The 20,778-nt window shown below is 39.4% G+C and overlaps 2 protein-coding genes across 3 annotated transcripts; one reads left to right on the top strand and one right to left on the bottom strand.

Moving 5' to 3' along the window:
* Nucleotides 1-8,305: 8,305 nt before the first annotated feature.
* LOC141906942 (uncharacterized) lies at nucleotides 8,306-13,082 on the top strand. Of its 2 annotated transcripts, none has more exons than XM_074796442.1 (5): nucleotides 8,306-8,528; nucleotides 8,600-8,779; nucleotides 8,862-8,972; nucleotides 9,067-9,156; nucleotides 10,984-13,082. In XM_074796442.1, exons 2-5 carry the CDS (start codon nucleotides 8,616-8,618, stop codon nucleotides 11,009-11,011), a joined length of 393 nt encoding a protein of 130 aa, XP_074652543.1. In that variant the 5' UTR covers nucleotides 8,306-8,528; nucleotides 8,600-8,615; the 3' UTR covers nucleotides 11,012-13,082. The 2 variants fall into 2 exon arrangements, with proteins under 2 accessions (XP_074652543.1, XP_074652542.1); XM_074796441.1 differs by having other exon boundaries at nucleotides 8,587-8,779.
* Nucleotides 13,083-14,485: 1,403 nt separating this feature from the next.
* LOC141906759 (DDB1- and CUL4-associated factor 8-like) lies at nucleotides 14,486-20,761 on the bottom strand. The gene is made up of 14 exons (XM_074796102.1): nucleotides 20,509-20,761; nucleotides 19,791-20,008; nucleotides 18,641-19,237; nucleotides 18,132-18,241; nucleotides 17,916-18,056; nucleotides 17,463-17,554; nucleotides 17,203-17,310; nucleotides 17,035-17,104; nucleotides 16,890-16,947; nucleotides 16,701-16,808; nucleotides 16,247-16,377; nucleotides 16,045-16,164; nucleotides 15,542-15,667; nucleotides 14,486-15,455 (listed from the first exon to the last, which is right to left on the bottom strand). Exons 2-14 carry the CDS (start codon nucleotides 20,002-20,004, stop codon nucleotides 15,279-15,281), a joined length of 2,052 nt encoding a protein of 683 aa, XP_074652203.1. The 5' UTR covers nucleotides 20,005-20,008; nucleotides 20,509-20,761; the 3' UTR covers nucleotides 14,486-15,278.
* Nucleotides 20,762-20,778: the final 17 nt, after the last annotated feature.

The following is a 20,778-nucleotide window of genomic DNA, read 5'->3' as shown; positions in this document are numbered from 1 at the left end:
GAGTTAAAATAAGAGTATTTATTATAGAGATGAGATAGGAGTGATTGTTTAAGAGGTTAAGAGGTGATTGTGCAAGAGGTTTAGAGGTGATTGTGCAAAAGGTTTAGAGGTGATTGTGTAAGAGGTTAAGAGGTGATTGTGCAAGAGGTTTAGAGGTGATTGTGCAAGAGATTTTATCAAAATATGGCTGTAAAAGTGACTGTGCTCAAGTTCATTCACAAATAGAAAATCAATCATACAATACTGGCAATCTGTAATCGCTGGTCATTGCCTGGCCATTGGTCATCTCTGGCAATTGGTAAATTGGCAATCCCTGGTCTTCTGGTAATTGGTCATCTCCTAACAGGTTAAAACAAAATGTAGAATCATTAATGATACCAGCTGGTCAGCCAATCTAGTCGGGTAAGACGCAGCTCCAACAGTTACTGAGAAGCTGAAACCGAGGTGAACTAAAGACCCAACCTGACCTCCTTCAGAGCGGGCAATCTGTGATTGCAGGAGGACAGATTGCTTCCTCCGGATGCACACCGCTACTGAGGAGGAGGCAGAACTAGATGATGATGAGGATGAGGAGGCAGAACTAGATGATAATGAGGAGGAATATTATTTTATTGAAATTGTATCCATACACAAGTAATACATACCGTTAATGTCTGCAGCTGACTGTGAAAATCAGTTCTAAATCAGATTCTACAACTCACCAGCAATTATTGACACTGAAATGAAAATAACAGATTCTTCATTTTATCGAATTCTATTGCAGGAAATTATGAAATAAATTGTTGAAATTATGTCTTCGTATACATACCACTTATTGCTTCCTCAGGATGCACACTGCTACTGATGAGGCAGAACTAGATGATGATAATGATGATGAGGATGAATATTATTTTATTGAAATTGTATCCATACACAAGTAATACATACCGTTAATGTGTGAAGCTGACTGTGAAAATCAGTTCTATATCAGATTCTACAACTCCTCAGGACACTGAAATGAAAATAACAGATTCTTCAATTTATCAAATTCATGAAATAAACTGTTGAAATTCTGTTGTCATACACATACAGTTATCGTGTGGAGTTGAAACATGTTCAGGACCAGAATTCAGTTTATCTCCTAAAAGATTAAAACAAATTGGAGAATCATTAACTAATAAATAAGTGTTTCAGATAAACTGTTATTGAATTAGTCTCTGTCGACATACGTGACATGTCTGAATAAACCAGTGGAATCTGTGGAACCAGTGGAATCTGTGGAACCAGTGGAATCTGTGGAACCAGTGGAATCTGTGGAACCAGTGGAATCTGTGGAACCAGTGGAATCTGTGGAACCAGTGGAATCTGTGGAACCAGTGGAATCTGTAGATTCATCCTGTACCCTTCACATTATAATGATGAACACTGAACTGAAAAAACAAATTCTTAATGACATCAATTTATCAGATTCTATTACAGGAAACCATGAAATGTATTGATGGAGGAGTTGAAACATGTTCAGGACCAGAATTCAGTTAATCTTCTAACAGACTAAAAGAAAATGTCGAATGATTATAACGGTTATTGAATTTGTCTCCAGCAAGTATCTGTATCCATCTTCAGCTCACTTCACACACAGCTATAGATCAGAGTTCCTTACAGCGACCACTGAATCAACCTAATCATAACAACTGAAATAATGATAACACATTCTATATGAATACATATGAAGCACATCTGAAACCAAAGTGATAGAAAACGAGAAAGTTGTAAAATGTTTTCTGACGCAGTTTGATTTGTGTCAGATTGTAACTGTAGAAGTTTCACTCATTGTTTCAGTCTAATAGAGTTATAACTGATGTACATGTAACATTGACTGTGTAACACTGCAGTCATTTGTTCACTTATTCCTCCTCAGTTTGAAGAATGTTTGTTCTCTCATCATCATTAGTGATAAGAATCATTCTCATCCATCTAACTGCAACATCGTAACATTTCCACTTATTCAATCATAGAGGGAATGAGGAGTATGGCGCTTGGGTATGGAATGAGACAGAGTATGGGAGTTGACACGTTAGGGGAGGATAGGACATTGTGATAAGGTAAGGTCAGGTTGGATGATGCAGGGTTGTTTGATATGGCTGGATTAGATGATCAGTTTAATATAGAACTGTTTGGGGTGGGTGTATGTGGTAGTGTACGATGTATAGTTAGGGAGGTGTATGATAACGGAGAAAGGTTGCTGGTAGAGGGCGGTACAGGTGTGATGTTGGTATGGTATGTGTAAGGTAGGGGGCGGTGTGTGTAGTGTGTTAAGGATAGGGTAAGGTACAGTTAGAGGAATTTGATAGTGTAAGTTTGGGTAACGCGGGGTCAGGATGTTTGGTGTTGTTGAGGTGAGGGTGAGGTCGGGGGTGGTGTCTGTGGAAGATTTGGAGGTACGTGATGTGATATAAGGGGTGGAGCTAGGACAGTACAGGGTGTGATGAGTGATTGACAGGGTCGGTCCGTCTCTCAGCCTCTTCCAGGCTGCTCCCTTTAGACATCTCAATGCTTCTCCAACCCTCCCAATCCCTCAAACTACTCCTCAATTCAATGTGAAATACTAGGAGACGATACCTGCAACATATTGAATATTAAGACACCATCAAAACAATGATAAATCAGTAACATTATTTTACATGTGTGTCACATGATTCATTTTAACAAGTGAACGATTCATGAAGCAAATGACGGCAAAATCTTCTGATTCACAAATCTCTGAATTGTTTTTACCGGACTACAAGCTTTACGAATAACAAACTGATGAGAAATAGACTCTGAACCCATAACACAATTATTCAAGATTTTCTGTGAATTATTTCTTATATCACGTTACACCCAGTGATACATGAAACTCAGCTCTCTCTCTCACTCTCACACACTTTCTTATTTGCCATTTTTGTGAACATTTTTAAGCACGTGAGGTAGGAATAGACCACTGCCCTAAGCCAGTAGTGGACTACCCTTTTGACGCCACTTTTGTGCTTGGTGGCTTTAAGCTCACCTTTCTTGAGTCGAGGTAGGAATAGACCCCTGCCCGCCATCTAGGCGTGCAGGACACTAAACCTTCGAATTGCTCTCGGACCCCACTCTTTATATTTTTTCTTTTTTTTTTGAGTCGAGGCAGGAATAGACCCCTGCCCGCCATCTAAGCGTGCAGGACTCTAAACCTTCGTATTGCTCTCGGACCCCACTCTTTTCATGTTCTTTCTTTTTCTTATGGCTCTCTCTCTCTCTCTCTCAATCTCTCCTTGCTCTGTATCAGTACCACCCGGCAGTAAGTGAATATATAGGAAATATAGTAATTGAACTGGGTTTAAATCCATCTCAATCAGTGCTTTTACAGGGTCCCATCTAAAGAATGAAATTCGCTTGCCCCAGGGGCAAGGATATCTGAAATTTTGCTTGCCCCCTACAAAAATTACTTGCCCTACACAGGCAGTCCGATTGGTGGCACTATCATCTGTTGTATCGAGTGGAAAAAAGCTTTTTGTGACATAAAACTGCACTAGGGCAGTGGTTCACTATTATAGTCAATCACAATCACAATCATTGTTTGATGATATTGTTTATTTGCAGTGACATTTGTTCCATGAAACAAGTTTCAATTCCTAAATGAAACGATGAATTCAATCTTCAATAGCATCATTCTCAATGTATCTCATACAGAGATTGTGGAATAGTAAGCGCGGGAAGGAGGAAGGGAAGGAGGTAATGCCAGTCTGGACCGGACCACTTTCTCTGAATCACATTACCCTACCCCAACATCACCCAGGCTGTACCGTCCTATCACCATCCATGTCACCATTTCTACACAGACAAATAAGACAAAAACAGGATTCTATCTGGAGATTTCTAAAGAAGTTATGGGGGGGGGGAACTTTCTCCTGGTGAGTGAAACGCCAAGAGCATCACTCACCATTGTTCAAAGCACAAACTGTGGCTCCATCTATTACCCCCTATGTAATCAATGAGTCTGACTCTAATCAAATAATCCTGGGTCAACTGGATCACACGGATCAGACCTGAATCCATTTTCACAAATTTGCCACTTAGTCTTAATGATGTTTGGTTCTAACTGATTTTGGTTCTAACAATAATCTAACACCAGTCTAACACTAAGATCAGTCTACGCTCATTTTGGTTCTATAGCCAATCTTACAACTTAAGACTTAGCCAATCTAACAAGACTGGTCAAATGATTTTCTTAGGTATAACTCAAAAATAATTTTCCAAATTTGCCACTTTGACTCTTGACATGGATAAATTCTACTGAATTCACCCTCACCTCAACAACACCAAACATCCTGACCCCACATTACCCAAACTTACACTTTCAAATTCCTCTAACTGTACCTTACTCTATCCTTAACACTCTACACACACCGCCCCCTACCTTACACATACCATACCAGCATCACTACTACACATCCTCACTCGCCAGGGTCTGGTTGCCTTCCGCAGAAACTCACAAACACTGATCAAACTTCCATCATAGGTCTATAACTAGTTGCTAGTGAGCGAGTACCCATCCAATGAAAACCAGCAACTGCGTGGCTCTTGTCAGTCGCTAGGTTCATAGCGCGTACATCGACAGCAACTGAGATGTGTAATCTAGCAAATATTCTCAAGGCATCTCAAGTCATGTGACTCGTCGCTTTGTTTTAGTCAGTAACAACCATGTGTTATTGATTATGGAGCGCTCACATCGACGGATATGACAGTACCGGTAACTGAGTACAACTAGTTGCTCAAAAGTAGAACATGAGCAACTGGGTGGAACTGGAGATAGATGGACGTTAACCAGTAAACTAGCTCAGATCGACACGTTCGAGCAACTGATTGTATCCAGCCAGTTGCCCGGCAACTAGTTGTCTCCAATCGCAGTGTCGATGAAGGCTAGGCTCTAGACCACTGCCAGGTGAACAGGTTACTGCCAGGGGTCGGGCGGGTGGAGAGTGGGTGGGTTGCCGTGTGGGCAGACAAGTCACTGCCAGGTCACATGATTAGACCTTGACCCTTGACCTGTGGACGAACTCAGACAAATACAATGATTTCCTGTGATGTTGTTTTCCCGATCGGGAACTCAGCATTCTCCGCTGCTGACATCAACTTATCCTTTATCAAAGTGTATTGAAGGATATTTGCCAACAGTAAAACATGTACACCTCATTGTGACTGGCATCACTGGTTTCCCTTACCGAGGGTCCAACACAAGAATAATGCATAATTCCATAATTTTCATTGGCTGGATAATTCCTCTGTTTTCATTGGCTGGATAATTCCTTGTATTCCAACAGACCGATGGATAAAGTTGTGGTCAGCGTTTGTGTAGACGTGAGCTTCAGCAGGAAGCAACCCGAGCCCTGGTGAGCGAGGATGCTACTGTACCGCCCTCTACCAGCAACCTTTCAATCCGTTATCATACACCCTCCGAACATACACACCGTACACTACCACATACATCACTTACCCCCAAACAGTTCTATATTAAACTCATCATCGAATCCAACCACATCAAATAACCCTGCATCATCCAACCGACCTTACCTCATCACATTACCCTATCCTACCCTAACGGTCAACTACACCATACCCTGCCCCATTCCATACCCAAACCTCATACAACTCATTCCCTCTATGATTGAATAAGTAGAAATGTTATGATGCTATAGTTGGACGGATGGCAATGATTCTTATCGCTAATGATGATGAGAGAATAAAACATTCTTCAAACTGAGGAGGAATAAGTGAACAAATGACTGCAGTGTTACACAGTCAGTGTTACATGTACATCAGTTATATCTCTATTAGACTGAAACAATGAGTGAAACTTCTACAGTTACAATCTGACACAAATCAAACTGCGTCAGAAAACATTTTACAACTTTCTATTTTTCTATCACTTTGGTTTCAGATGTGCTTCATATGTATTCATAAATAGAATCTGTTATCATTATTTCAGTTGTAATGATTAGGTTGATTCAGTGGTCGCTGTAAGGAACTCTGATCTATAGCTGTGTGTGAAGTGAGCTGAAGATGGATACAGATACTTGCTGGAGACAAATTCAATAACCGTTATAATCATTCGACATTTAGTTTTAGTCTGTTAGAAGATTTACTGAATTCTGGTCCTGAACATCTTCAACTCCTCCACGCAATGAGTGGTATGAATGAACACATAATTCTAAAACTACTTATCTTATCTCTTCTGTGATTCATTCAGCTGCTCCTATGATACTCCTGCTGCTCTTATGATACTCCTGCTGCTCCTACGATACTCCTGCTGCTCCTATGATACTCCTGCTGCTCCTATGATACTCCTGCTGCTCCTACGATACTCCTGCTGCTCCTACGATACTCCTGCTGCTCCTATGATACTCCTCTGCTGCTCCTATGATACTCCTCCTCTGCTGCTCCTACAGCGTTGCGCTTGACTCAATCTTCATACCACAGTAAACAGGAATAATGCCTGAAATAAAGAATATTAGATTTTAATGTGGTATCTGTTGATTGTAGACTATTCACAGATATCAGTTACACGATTGATTGAAAGAGAGACAAACCTTTTCTAAAAGATGATTGATAGATCTCAGCCTGGTTACAGTCAGTGACGGGAGGCAGTTGGTCATTATTGTTGTTTTTAACTGATTTGAACTGACCGTTGAAGGAAGGATCGATTGATGAAATCTGTTGTTTGTATCTGTATCAATAAGAAAAGGAGGTCACTGTAATTATTACTAGTAATATTCACCACAATATAATCATAATCTGTAAACAGTAATAACAATATTCTAATTCATTCATCACAACTGGCTGTATATAGGTTCACCAAGAATCTTAGTGTCTGATGTACCACAGACACTAAGATGCGAACGACATTTTCTCGATACTTTTAGATCACTGCAGCTTTAAACCACCAGAAATCCGGTTTCACTAAACCGATTGTGAAAAATAAACTATCGTTACAAACCTCATACATTCAGTTTTCTTATTATTATATTCATTCGGAGGTTCCTTCATCATAGTCCGTGCTTGATGCGATATAAATACAGAAATAGCAAAAATGACACCATTTTTTCACTTTGAAACTAGGCATTGTAACACTGTAGTTCGTTAGCAACAAGACAACTTGAGCGGTGCGTGTCTCGTCGCTAAACAGCGCATCATTTTTGTATCTTAAATTTAATCGTACTAAAATCAGATTTATCGTCAAAATGATATAATGAACTAACGTAAGACATCATAAAGGTTAGTGTAGATAGTTTATTCATCAAAATCGGTTGTTTATTTGCTGAGATATCGCAGTTTGAACACGGACAAAAAAGCCGACCAAATTCTGGTCGGCAACTGTACAGCGAATTTGAATGCACGCGTCTGGGTGGTTGGTTACACTAGGATCGTAGAGCGACAGAGATCACTGGTGGAGACAACCGCTGCCAGTGCTGGGTGAATATATAGGCTACTGCTGTTGTTACTGTTTGTGTCGAACATCGATCTTCACACAACAACTGAAGCTTTTTTAGCAGATTCATTGCATTTGCCGTTTTCATATTATTTGTTTTGAACAAGCAGGTCACATTTAACTTTCACATTTTCTCCCTCATCTCATACGTACACAGCACAGGCGAGGAGGTGCGGACCACCGGACCGTGACGACACACGTAACGTACTTCAAAAACGACTTTGAATATAGTTTGGCGGCGGGTCTCAGGTCAGTTTTAGAGACGGTGTTTATCGCCTGCATCTCCGGGGTTTATATCGAACTGTTAACTTAATACATAGATATCATTCAAGGATAAAAAACTGGAAAAATTCCAAGACTTACCAAATTTCAATATGGCGGGTCACGGCAAAAGGTTGAAAGCCTGTTTTGGTCGATGGCTAGTGACGTCATCAAGATCGCCTTTTTGTTACTCCCACAGCTAAACAACTCACTTTTGACGGTTAACCGCTGAATTTGAATTTGCTGTCAAGTGTATTCTTGCTGGCTGTTGATTAAAAGATTGTGAATCATGTTTTCCGAACGTGTTAAGCTTGTCTCCGGACCAGTTGGTGGGTATATTGGTTTGAAAAAAGAGGTAGATTGCAAGATTATAAAAAACTCACTGGGTAACACTGGTGAACGCCGCGAGCATCGATTAGAATACCCATGTAGCTACCAAATAAGCACCGCTTCAGAGGATTTTAGAAATTTTCACTTCAATAACACTGTGTTCTATTTTTGGGCACTAGCTACTATTATGCACAATTTTTTCAATCAATTCTATCACATTGATATACATATATGTGTCACTTCTTTTGCATATAGTAGGGTCTTACAGTAACCAGTGTGCTCTCTCACACCTCCCTGTGATATTGGCCTGAGACTGACAAATAATCTTTTTTGTAGCGTATTGGTCTCGTAGCAGACAGCATTTTAAAGTATGCTGGGCTAGATGGTGTAGGCTTATTTGAATGGACAAGGATCGTGTGCCCCGGAGGAACCATTGAAACATTGATGGAAGGTAATTTCTCGGTTCAGTACTGATTTATATTGTTCATTTTCATTGGGTTACTGATTAGTTGTATATTACAGAATTGAAAAAGTGAAGATGCTGAATGTGGAACAACTAATCGTCCATGTTGGAACAAATAATATGACGCGTGATGTCCCGCTTGAGATTGTTCTGCGAAGACACGTTGAATTAATTCGATTGTTGCTCTATAAATGTACTGGGACCATCATTGTACCAGCTCTTTTTCCTCGATGTGATGAGTAAGTATCAAGAATAGATTTTTCTTGAAATACTATATTTATGATCGATGTTATGATTTTTAAATTTCTTTCTTTTTTAAAGTTTCGATGCTGACACAAAGATATTTCATTACAATGAAATGCTGCACCGCGAATGCTTTACACTTGGTGTAAAGTTCGTTGATTTTCACTTCTCAAGAGATCTCCTTTCACCGTAAGTAATCGTTTAATTTTAATAAGCCCAGTAGGTTATGTGCATTTTTTCGCGATTTAAACTAACTTGTTTTTTTCTAAATTTTGTGATCTAGGACTGACTTGTTACACCCCAGCCGTAAGGGAAATCAGTTCATAAATAACAGGATAATGGAACTACTGCTATTGAAAGATGAAGATGAAATGTACGTAGAATTTTTCAATGGTGATACTCAATATACATTCAATCAGCTTGATGTTTTAGAAGAAAGATTCCCCGATAAAGTATCAATATCCGAGGAACATTCATATGACATTTCAAAAAAATGCCGAAGGTACATAGGAAATTTAGATTCAATATCCAGTCGTATCTTATTCAATTACGTTATTACAATCGTTCCTGAAAATTGTCTTTCATACGTAGATGGTAATTGCCATTTAATCAATTTGAAACTAGGTATATGTACTTGTGAAGCTTTTATAATGATTGGACAACCATATTTTTGCAAACATCTTTTTGCCTGTTTTGCCCAAAAAAACAATATAACCACAACGAAGGCTTTAATTGATGCATATAAATTCCACATTGTGGAGCCTCTGCCAACTTACAATTTTACTCGACAAAATAGTTCTGTTTCATCTACCCTCATTGATAAGTTAAAAGATCATTCCCACATTGCTAGCTCGAATGATATCAATGCTGCTCGGAAAGGGCACATTCTAAGTATTTTACATAATGAAAGCCACTGTGGAATTAAGTTAATAAGCGGACGACCTGCCAAACGACAACCTCACAATATGGCTCATAGGCGTGCTGAGGGTCCAATCAAGGACAATCAGGTTGCCATAAACCTTCCTGAACTTGAAGTGATAGACCCTTACTGCCCTAAGGTTACAATGCCTAAAGATGCTGAGAATGCAAGACACGGAGGGCGAAAGATAATTAGACCTGCTAACAGAGGTGTATCCTTTTCTGCTATGGTTGAAAATGCTGCTATGAAACTAGGTTAAAAAAGCTAAAATATCAGAAATTGAAACCATAGACTCCACTGATCCAGATCCTGGCAATGATATCGAATTTTCAGCAGATATTTTAAGTCAGAATAAATCATCCTTACCGAAAAAATCAAAAGATACCAAACCAAAAGATATTAAGTCATAACCAGTTGTTAAAAATGACTCGAAGTCTGTTTTATTTGAAAAAAGTATTGTCTGTTCCTTTTGTATTAAAGACAAAATAAATCCTCCATATCTTTGTTCATGTCGCAGGGAACTAGATAGGCACATATCCACTTCTCATTCATCTTTGAAACCTATCTCATGTGCTATTTGTTGGGCAGATGGGGTTATTAATTCATATGCAAGTGAAACATTCCTTCAAAAGCACATTCGTATTGAACATAATCATCATAAGAAAAAATCTATTGTAATCGATTATAATAATAGAGATGATTATCTCAACAGTTCTCCTATTACAGAAATCAATAATTCCAATACTGAAAAAGAATTAGAAATTCTTATAGATCAACCTGGAAATGCAGGCCTCCAAAACCTAGCAAAATTGAAACTAGATAATCTTTTGCCATCAAAAGTTGAAAAAACCCCTCCTCAGTTAGTTGCTGAAACCTGCCCTGTCTGCCACAAAAACTGCAATGCTAATCCTAAGAAAAAGTCCACATTCTCAATTGAATGTGATAATTGCCATAGATGGTATCATTGGAAATGTGCTCCAATCAATGAGGCTCCTCCTGAACATATCAGGTGGTTTTGTTTTCATTGTGACCCGATTTCCTAAATAGTTTGTATTGAATATTATTGATCGGGTTTCGAATGAATCCCTGACGTTAGAAATATTTTCATTTCCCATGGTGAACGTAGAAGCCGTCACTTAGTCACCTATATATTTACTCGATTACATATAAGGTTAAGAAGCGATGTATATGCACTGGTGTTTATAGTGCTCTATTTCAGGTTTTTTCTTTCAGGAAAATATATTTTGTGAATAGATTACCGCTTGATTTTTTATGTTACAGGTTACTGCAAAATCATCAGTTATTGTGATGCGTGCCGATGTCTCTGGATGATTCTGACCATGTCTAGAACTTCAACATCCTTGACTTATCATCAATTGGCAGCAGTATACATACATGCATGTTCAGAGAGTGTATGGACACATCAACCTCGGTTCAAGGCTGTCCTTGTATAATCCATATATAATATATATAGATTGGTCCCATTTTAACTTACTCAACTGCTTGAATGTCTTGTTTGTTATTCGTAAATTTTCACTTATTCATTGATTGTTTCTGTAGAATTTTATATGTGATATATAAACGTGGAAACCAGGGCCCATTGCACTATGAAAGACACTTGACATTTTTTTGGGACAGATCTTTCTATATGTTTATGTCCTCGAGGCATCTGAAGTTAAGAAAATTCCCTTTGAAAACTGGAAATGACATAATGAAATAAGTTGTGGAATGTTTAAATTCGACAAAATGAATGTATTTTGCATTCCTAAGGCCCTATATATTTACTGCAGTTAGTCCTGTATGTCTTTTTTATCGCAATTTACTGTGGTTTATTCCTGTTTGTCCTGTATGTCTTTGTGATCGCAATCGCAATTCATTGGTTGCATTGTTTACTGTTAATCCTGTATGTCTATCGCAATTAAGTTAGTCCTGTATGTCCTGTATGTCTTAGTTAATCGCAATTCATTGGTTGAATTGTCTGCTGTTAGTCCTGTATGTCCTGTATGTCTTAGTTAATCGCAATTCATTGATTGCATTGTCTACTGTTAGTCCTGTATGTCCTGTATGTCTTAGTTAATCGCAATTCATTGGTTGCATTGTTTACTGTTAGTCCTGTATATTCTGTATGTCTATCGCAATTAAGTTAGTCCTGTATGTCCTGTGGTTTAGTCCTGTATGTCTTAGTTAATCGCAATTCATTGGTTGAATTGTCTACTGTTAGTCCTGTATGTCCTGTGGTTTTGTCCTGTATGTCTTTGTGATCGCGATCGCAATTCATTGGTTGCATTGTTTACTGTTAGTCCTGTATGTCTATCGCAATTAAGTTAGTCCTGTATGTCCTGTATGTCTTAGTTAATCGCAATTCATTGGTTGTTGAATTGTCTACTGTTAGTCCTGTATGTCCTGTATGTCTTACTTAATCGCAATTCATTGGTTGCATTGTTTACTGTTAGTCCTGTATGTCTATCGCAATTAAGTTAGTCCTGTATGTCCTGTATGTCTTAGTTAATCGCAATTCATTGGTTGTTGAATTGTCTACTGTTAGTCCTGTATGTCCTGTGGTTTAGTCCTGTATGTCTTAGTTAATCGCAATTCGTTGGTTGAATTGTCTACTGTTAATCCTGTATGTCCTGTATGTCTATCGCAATTAAGTTAGTCCTGTTTGTCCTGTATGTCTTAGCTACGAGCAATTATCAAACTTGATAATTGCTCGTAGGTCTTAGTTAATCGCAATTCATTGGTTGCATTGTTTACTGTTAAAGCTGTATGTTCTGTATCTCTATCGCAATTTCATTGGTTGAATTGTTAACAGTCCTCTGTATGTACATGTAAAAATAATTAAGGTTCTGACAACAGGTTTGTAAAGTAATCAGCTATCTGTTTTGTCTATCGTTGCTTAAATTGTTAACTGTTGTTTTAGAGTTCTGTATGTCTTTGTCGATCATTTTGTCTGCACTCAGGGGCGGATCCAGCATTTTGAAGGGGGGGGGGCAAATGAAAGCAACAACAGATGGCTGTAAGCCATTCCAGAGCAAGCACCGATAACGCGAAGACCCTCCCTAAAAATTTTTTGGAAAAATAGATGCAAGCAGGTGCATTCTGAGCATTACTTAATAGAAAGATTTCATTCGGTTTTTACTCAGTAACGCATAGATTTGCGGCTACATCGGTAAAAATAGAGGGGTGGATCCGCCACTGAATAGCTATTGTTTTGTGTAGGATTGTATCTGTGAATTAAGTAAAGTTACTTACTCCAGTCTGATGTTATTGCTTATTGCTCGTATTTTATTGTTTTAAGTGTGCGAATACTTTTCTTAGATTTATGGAGATCAGGATGACGAGGGTTCGATTTGAACCAACAAATAAACAAAAACATTCAAACCTCAAATTAATCCGTTTACTTGTCTTTATTTTTGGGGAACATTTTTTTACCTAGTTCAGATTTGATAACACAGTAGTCGCTTGTTCCAAAGCGATGTGCCGTTGAAGACAGACCTGAAGGTCTTTGCCGATAGCGATGCTATCCAGGATTTCAAAGGATGTGAAGAAGGTGCATCTTCGACAACCATAGTTTGCAGTTTTAACAATTTAAAACAATAATAGTTTCATTAAACAACTTAAAATTTAAAGATTTAGTGGACTTACTGTTTAACCAGGGCAGGGATTTCTCGCAACCGTACATGATATATACATACACTAGCAGTAAATACAATGTACTTCTAACCCTTATAAAACTTAAACTATTATTAGTTATTTTACAATTATTGAACGGCAACGTTGAAATGCGATGTGCGCTCAGAGCGGCCGTAGTGATTTTGGCGTATTGTGGGATTCGAACCGCTCGGAATTTGTACTAGTGACGTCACTCGCCATCGACCAAAACAGGCTTTCAACCTTTTGCCGGGTCACGACTCCACACCGGAAGTGATGACTCGCGGAATCTCCATGCATGTGCTGTTACAAGTTAAGATAATTTGCCGAGCTACAGATTTATTTTTGTATTCAACGTGATTTATTTGGTGTAAAAATTACATAATCATGATTAAAACTGACCAGTGTAATCACGCACATGGCTCGATCAATGCATCATTGCTTGCCAGGGTTGGTTGCCTCTGCTACCGGAGCTCTCCGGCTACCACCAACGGTTTTACTCGCATTCACTCAGCATCAGCTGCAGGTTGGTTTTATACCGGAGCCAACTCACGCTGGCTTAATTGTTAACCGTCAAGTGCTGCCCCTGTATTAATCGTAGACGGTAAATTTGTGAACTAACTTTTTACTCACATGCCGCAGTAGGAATATTGTATCATATTGTTAGTTCGTATATTCACCGCTATTGATAAATATAGAGGCAGCACTAGACGGTTCAGATCTGTAAACGTTGGGCCCGAAGATGGTTATTAAGTACAGATAGTTCATCGGTTATTGGGCATTATCAATTAGCTTGAGTCCAGTGGGTAAACTGCATCTCAATCGAGGCTAAAATGTAACGTTTCAGGTAACGTTTCGACCTCGCGCCTGAGTATACAGGGCCTTGACGCCATCCCGAGTCCAACTTGTCTCAGATGGAGCGCGCGGGGCGGGCCGTCATATATTGCAGACTTATCCAAATTACACTTACACAGCGCAACATTTTTCAGTGTGTAAACTCCGTGGTACTCGGCATTATAGGCAGCGAGAGTTGAATTTTAGCCAAACGCCCAACTGGTCTCATGTGTGAAACAAGAAAAACGAGAAAAAGATGTTTTTATAGAAAATGAATTATACTTTATAAATATGTACACCTATTTGGCCACTGAAAACACAGAATTTGTTTCTTCGAAAAACATATTAACCATTCATCAATATTACTAGTCTTTAAAGAAGTTCCTGAATGGTTATAATTCTTTCTACCCTTCAATACAATCTTCATGTATTATTTCATTTTCGCGTGGCCAGGTTAGCATGATTGAGACTTAAAATCTCCACGGGTCAAGGTCATTTCAATTCAAACGTAAACCAAACTGAAATTGACATTAATGATTCCATTATAGTCTTAAAGATTTGAAACTAAAGTTAAATAGTTTAACAGTTTCAGAACATATAAACACAGATTAAGCTCATCTCCGCGTGTTTGACTAACACTCAGAGAATACAACGATAAATACATAGTTTATTTACAAACAAATTTTCAGAACGACAAAAAAATGCATCTTTATAAATTCAACTTTTGTTCCGAGAATTTTCATAAAAAATCTCTTTATGCCCAGTTTTATAGGGTATTCGAGTTACACCCGTTAAAAAACTGTGATTCCTTGTAACACTGCCAGCAATTCAAGTAGCCCTAGCTTCTCATTGAAAATCCAGCTACAAAATTGGGAAAATTTATAAATCAATCAAACAGCTGATCAATCAATAAATCAATCAAACAATTGATCAATCAGTCAATCAAGTAACTGATAAGTCAATCAATTAAACAACCTATCAATAGATCAAACAACTGATTGATCAATCAAACAATTGATCAATCAATCAAACAACTGATCAATCAAACGATTAATCAATTAATTGTCATATTTATAAACTGCAGGTGGTTTTTACGAGGGTTGACACGAAACTCCGCGATTCGCTGCATCTGCACCTGCAGCATCATCATCATCATTATCATCATCATAATCATCATCCGACAGCGATATGGATGCGGAACTATCATCCGAAACCTCACCATCCTCGTCAGCATTCTCATCAGCATCACGATCACCACGGCGACGAGACTGTAAACAATCAATATACACTCGTACAGGAGGCGGAGTTAGAATATCTGAAAGGGGCGGAGCTATGATGTGTCAATCATACGTACTCGGCGTCTGGTGGATCTTTGTAAATGATGCATCAGATACCACAGCATCTGTCCATCGAGCATCATTGTATCTTCAGGATCAGTCATCCTCTCTCTCTTTCTTTCTTTCCGGTTCTTTCTTCTCACCTGAAATTACGAACAGTAATCAAATAAATCTTTCTTAGTTTCCTTGGGACCCAATTCCACGATACAGGACCCAATTCCACAGTGTGGACCCAGTTCAAAAGTTCTGAACCAAGTTCAACGGTTCTGGACCCAGTTCCACAGTTCTGTTAGGAATAAGTTCCACAGGAACGTGTTCAAGTTCCACCAGAATCCTGTTCCACAGTTCTGCGGTGCTTAATTAGTTCAGTTCCAACGCATTCGAGTTTAACTCGAATAGTTGCAATAAGTCGATATTCAACCACTGAGTCTTAAGACTCTAAATTGTGGGACTGGGTTCAGATGAAGACTATCAATCAATAAGTTGTACAGAGTATAGTCCTAATACCCGGTTAAATTACCTGATGAAGATTGTCGAGTTGAACCGGTTCAGAGGCGGTCGGAGCCCAGATTTTAACGTCCGAATCGAGACCGCTCGTCGCCAGGAACAGACCGCACGGGTGCGGCTCCAATACGTTGATCTATTACAATCAAACAGACGTAAAACGATATCATCATCAGAACAGAATCTTACTGCGGCAATCGAGGAATTGAAATACTTACAACACCGCCCTCATCAGCCGGGAAATACTGCACTATTTTCTCCGATTCTTTTTCCCATAGGAAAACGTTTCCACAGTCACTGCCACTGATTATATACTCACTCTTTAAACCGTGATAGTTCACTCCTTTCACTGTCGTACAAACAAAACTTCATTGATTCACAAACAGTAGTTCATACTAATGAGGCCATCTTGGATTTTGATTGAAGTGGCTAATTCAGATTTAAATTGAAGAGGCCATCTTGGATTTTGATTGAAGCGGCTAGTTCAGATTTTGATTGAAGAGGCCATCTTGGATTCTTATCTACACAGTGGCCATCTTGAACTTTGATTCAAGTATAGGCCATCTTGGAATTTGATCAAAGCGCGAGACTCAAAAATTTCAACGCAACATTTTAGCCTCAAAATTCATCTTGCCCGACTGATTCGATCGAAATCCAAGAGGGCAGACGTACCTGTTGCGTTGTTACGGTGACCGGAGTATTGATGGGTGAAATCAGCTCCGTCTGAATGTGACGTATCAAACAAATAGATATCTTCATCATTGTACGTCCCGAGAACCTCTACAAAATATCAAACTACTGTTTAAACAGGAGGTGGAGCCTGTAGTTTGAATAAATTATCATAAATTATGACATTCGTACCTGTTCCATTGTAGTTATACACGGCGCACGTGACGTTAGCTTTCAGATTACTGTTCAGCTATAAATATAAGAACAAACCTGTCAATCAAATCACAACCTGTCAATCAAATCTAAACATCAATGAATTAATACTGTAATTACTCACCAGGTGGTGAGGACAATACTTCTTTAAAGGTCCTTGACCTTCTTCGTTGAGTTTTCTCCTATCATAAATCCTAGAAACATTCAAAACAGGGAGAGAGGAGATTTTTCTTTTAATTTCGTCGAAGATTTATTCGAAATTTTACTATCAGTTGAGCGAATAAATAAAGACCTGATGAAGTTGTCTCGTCCACCGACACAAAATTCATTTGGATTCGTTGGGTTTGAATGGATGGAATATAAAGTAACCTTCTTGTCATCCTCTTTAGTGCATATCAATCTAAAAATAGATATAAATATCTAACTAACATGTTTCCACAAGTAAGACGCATGTTGATGCATGTAGAATACATGTTGGTGCATGTAGAATGCATGTTGATGCATGTAGAATACATGTTGATGCATGTTGGTGCATGTCGATCTATTGCTTACTTTGTTGGTTTACTTTCTCGTAAATCTATCCCATAAATAAGAGCGTCTTCTCCGCAACTCAGAAAATAATGTGGAGAATCTTCCAAAGCCAGCTACAAAAAATAGAATAAATATTACAGTAGTTCAGCTACCGAAAACCCTCAGAACCTAATGGTAGTTCCATAGTTCAGGATCCAGTTCCACAGTTCGGGGCCCAGTTCCATAGTCATGGTTTAGACTTAAGACCAATTTACGACCATCTCAGTTCTATAACCAATCTAACAACTAAAGACCAGTCTTAAGGTTTAAGACCTTTTTTGGACTTAATTCTCAACTGAGGAAACATCCTCAGGATCCTAAACTTAGAATTCGAGGGTTTTGTACCCTCAAAATTGATTTTGAAATTTGATGGTTTTTTTAAGGGATTTCAGGTGGGCTGTAGGAACTGTGTGGACAATATGGATCGATTATTACCTTATGGGCGGCTCCGCGATGCTGGGCAAGTTTCTTTGTATTCTTGCATACCCCGGTCGTAGACAACTCGGCGACTCTCACCTGTCCATCTCGAGCGCAACTAATTACGTGACAATCTCCGCTGTACGGCATAAACTTCGCCTAGAAAACAAACAAACAAATTCTCAACTTCGAATTCTAAATAAACATTCGGATATAAGTTTAAAACTGGTTTACCTGAAATACGTTGCCACGGTGCCCGCTCTGATAAACTATGGCCGGTTTAGAATAAGCCCAATCCCAAATCACTATATTCAAATCATCGGAACCGCTCGCTAACAGATTACCTGCACAAAAACAACATTGTAGAATTGAAGGCCAATTTGATGATGTCATAGGGGGATTTAAGGAGGCAGACATTTTTTCCGGAAATGTCTATAGATACCTAAATAATCAAATGATGTCATAGGGGGATTATTATGAGGTAGCCATCTTTTTGGAATGGAAAATCGATCAATTTGATGATGTCATAAGAGGATTTGTGGAGGCAGACATCCTGGATATATCTACAGATCAAATCACTAGTAGACAATTTGACGCGATTTGGAGTAGAGGGGAGGGAAAGGGAGGGAGAGGGGGATACTGTGGGGGGAGGGAGAGGGGAGGATACTGTGGAGGGAATGGGGAGGATACAGAGGAAGGGAGATGGGAGGATACTGAGGGAGGGAGGAGGGGAGGTATTGTACCTTTATCATTGAAATGTAAAGCGTTAACACATCCGTCGTGTTTATTCAGTTTAGTTTGTAGTTTCAAACGTTGAATCATCGCTAAATTCGACGACAGTTTCTCGTGTAAGAGTACCTGCGACCTGCGTACCGAGTACCCGTACTCTTTCTCTAATAGACCTCGTATGAGAGGTCGCGAGGTCGTCACCGGTCGCGAGGTCACGTCTCGTTTATCCAACGCGGCGTCCTCCTCGTCGGACGAGGTCGCCGGCGACGATTCCGTCGTTGACGACGAATGAGTCGGTTCGTCGTCTGCTTCGTCGTCTTCGCCGTCCGACAATAGGGGGCGCTGCGATCTGCGTTTACGCCGCAGCGGATTGTGAACGTCCGATTCGACGTCCTGTTCGGCGGCGGTGGCGCCCTCTACGCCGGCCATACTGTCCGTTTGAGCGGTATCTTCGCTTGCGCTGTGTTTCGACGAACGGTCACTAGGTGTCGCTAGCGAGGTGCTACCGTGGCCCGAATCATCGATGTTTAAATCGGAATCTTCCGATAAATTATAACTGTCTTTACTCGGTGATTCGTTGAATCCGATTCCGCTGTCGTCTTTCTTCAGCGCTGCAAAATAAAAACGATATTTGAAAAACTAATTTTACTCGTGGCATCCTCCTACGACAGGAATTCGAACCTGATGGCATCGAGACTCAGCCACGGTACGAAACCCTGCCACACTAGAACGAGTGCGCAGCTGAGATGATGTCATTATTAGCCAATCAGAAATCCTGTTTTATTTTAACCCAGTTTTCTCATTTATAGTTTATCTGTAAAATTTGTCTCAGCAAATATATCAAGGGGTCATCTGATTGTTGCCAGTTTCGATGACATCAGGTTTGAATCCCTGCTAACAGGGAGGACGCTTTGGGTCGTTTGGGATCCGTGAAATTGATCCTGTTTACGAGAAATCCAGGCTACAGAAAAACCAACTCAATCCCCAGCCCAGTCGCGTACGGTACTCAAGTCTTAGATCTAAGACCAGTCTAAGCATATTCTGATTCTAAAACAATCTATACTAGATTTAAGACCAGTATTATGATTGAGGACCACTTTTGGACTGCAACTGAGCCCGAGGACTTACAGACTACATGCTGATATTTGACACTAAAAGACTTACAGCAATGGTTATTCGCTAAACCAGTGGCTTCATCTAATTTCATCGCCTCATCATTTTCTTTCTCTTCACCACTAGCTGTTTGGCTCATCATTTCATCATTTTCTTTCTCTTCACCACTAGCTGTATCTACCGTGTGGTTCATTATCTCATCCTTTTCTCTTTCCTCCTCTCCGCTTGCTGTATCAGCACCAACCGTCTCCGAACTATCGGCCATTCTTCTGAAAATATCAAAATTTTCAATCTCGAATCAAATGCCTTGAACGCATTCTGCGCCATAGCAGCCATCTTTAATAGACAACAGTTAGTTAAAAATGAGCATTAAACATCTCAGTGTTGACTAATACCCGATTGTGGCGATATTTGAGAATTCCTAAGAATTCCACCCCCCAATGCGGTGTACAGGCATACGGCTGTTATAAGCCCATCCGATTATAAAAAGCTTACCACCAACGATTAGGTTACTAACTACATTCAGCAAGATTAAGCAATAAGCCTTATCATATCATATCATTCATATCAGGTTCAGGAACTGGTAGGCAAGCTTAATAGGCCTAGTTCTCCTGATCGAAGCATCCCTTTTTCCCAGAGACTGAGACTCAGAGAGGGACTGGAGCAACTCAAGAAGGATGCTTGCTTTGCAAACTTTGCTAACAGTAACATTAACATAACATAACAACATCTGTAAACCACCCTTAAATCACCTGCTCAGAATATTTACCCGTTATAACGATTGACACAATGATTCTTCAGCTAATACGCAGTTTCTAAACGCTTGTCACGTCTTATAAATAGCCGTTTTTCCACTTAAAACTCGAGGCCAGTTTCAACTCGCTGCTCTTCTAGTCTCTCTGTTTTTCTTCTCAGCTGTCAAAACGACGCGAATAAATATTTCCATTAATTAAAAATTATCAATCAGAAAATTATATTTCAATTAGTGCCTGCAATAAACAGATATTCGATAGATTAGGAAATTTAATAGTTAAAAATA

The sequence above is a fragment of the Tubulanus polymorphus genome, chromosome 6 (assembly GCF_964204645.1).
Source record: "Tubulanus polymorphus chromosome 6, tnTubPoly1.2, whole genome shotgun sequence".
Classification (NCBI taxonomy): domain Eukaryota; kingdom Metazoa; phylum Nemertea; class Palaeonemertea; order Tubulaniformes; family Tubulanidae; genus Tubulanus; species Tubulanus polymorphus.
This window is presented reverse-complemented; position numbering and strand designations above follow the sequence as displayed.

Coding starts and splice junctions, on each gene's coding strand:
- LOC141906942 (XM_074796441.1), top strand. Junction 8,780..8,861: donor CTTTTTCCTCGATGTGATGA/GTAAGTATCAAG, acceptor TCTTTTTTAAAG/TTTCGATGCTGACACAAAGA. Junction 8,973..9,066: donor TCAAGAGATCTCCTTTCACC/GTAAGTAATCGT, acceptor TTTGTGATCTAG/GACTGACTTGTTACACCCCA.
- LOC141906759 (XM_074796102.1), bottom strand. CDS start 20,004: ATGGCCGATAGTTCGGAGACGGTTGGTGCTGATACAGCAAGCGGAGAG. Junction 16,809..16,889: donor GTATAACTACAATGGAACAG/GTACGAATGTCA, acceptor GATATTTTGTAG/AGGTTCTCGGGACGTACAAT. Junction 16,378..16,700: donor TCACCGTAACAACGCAACAG/GTACGTCTGCCC, acceptor TTTGTACGACAG/TGAAAGGAGTGAACTATCAC.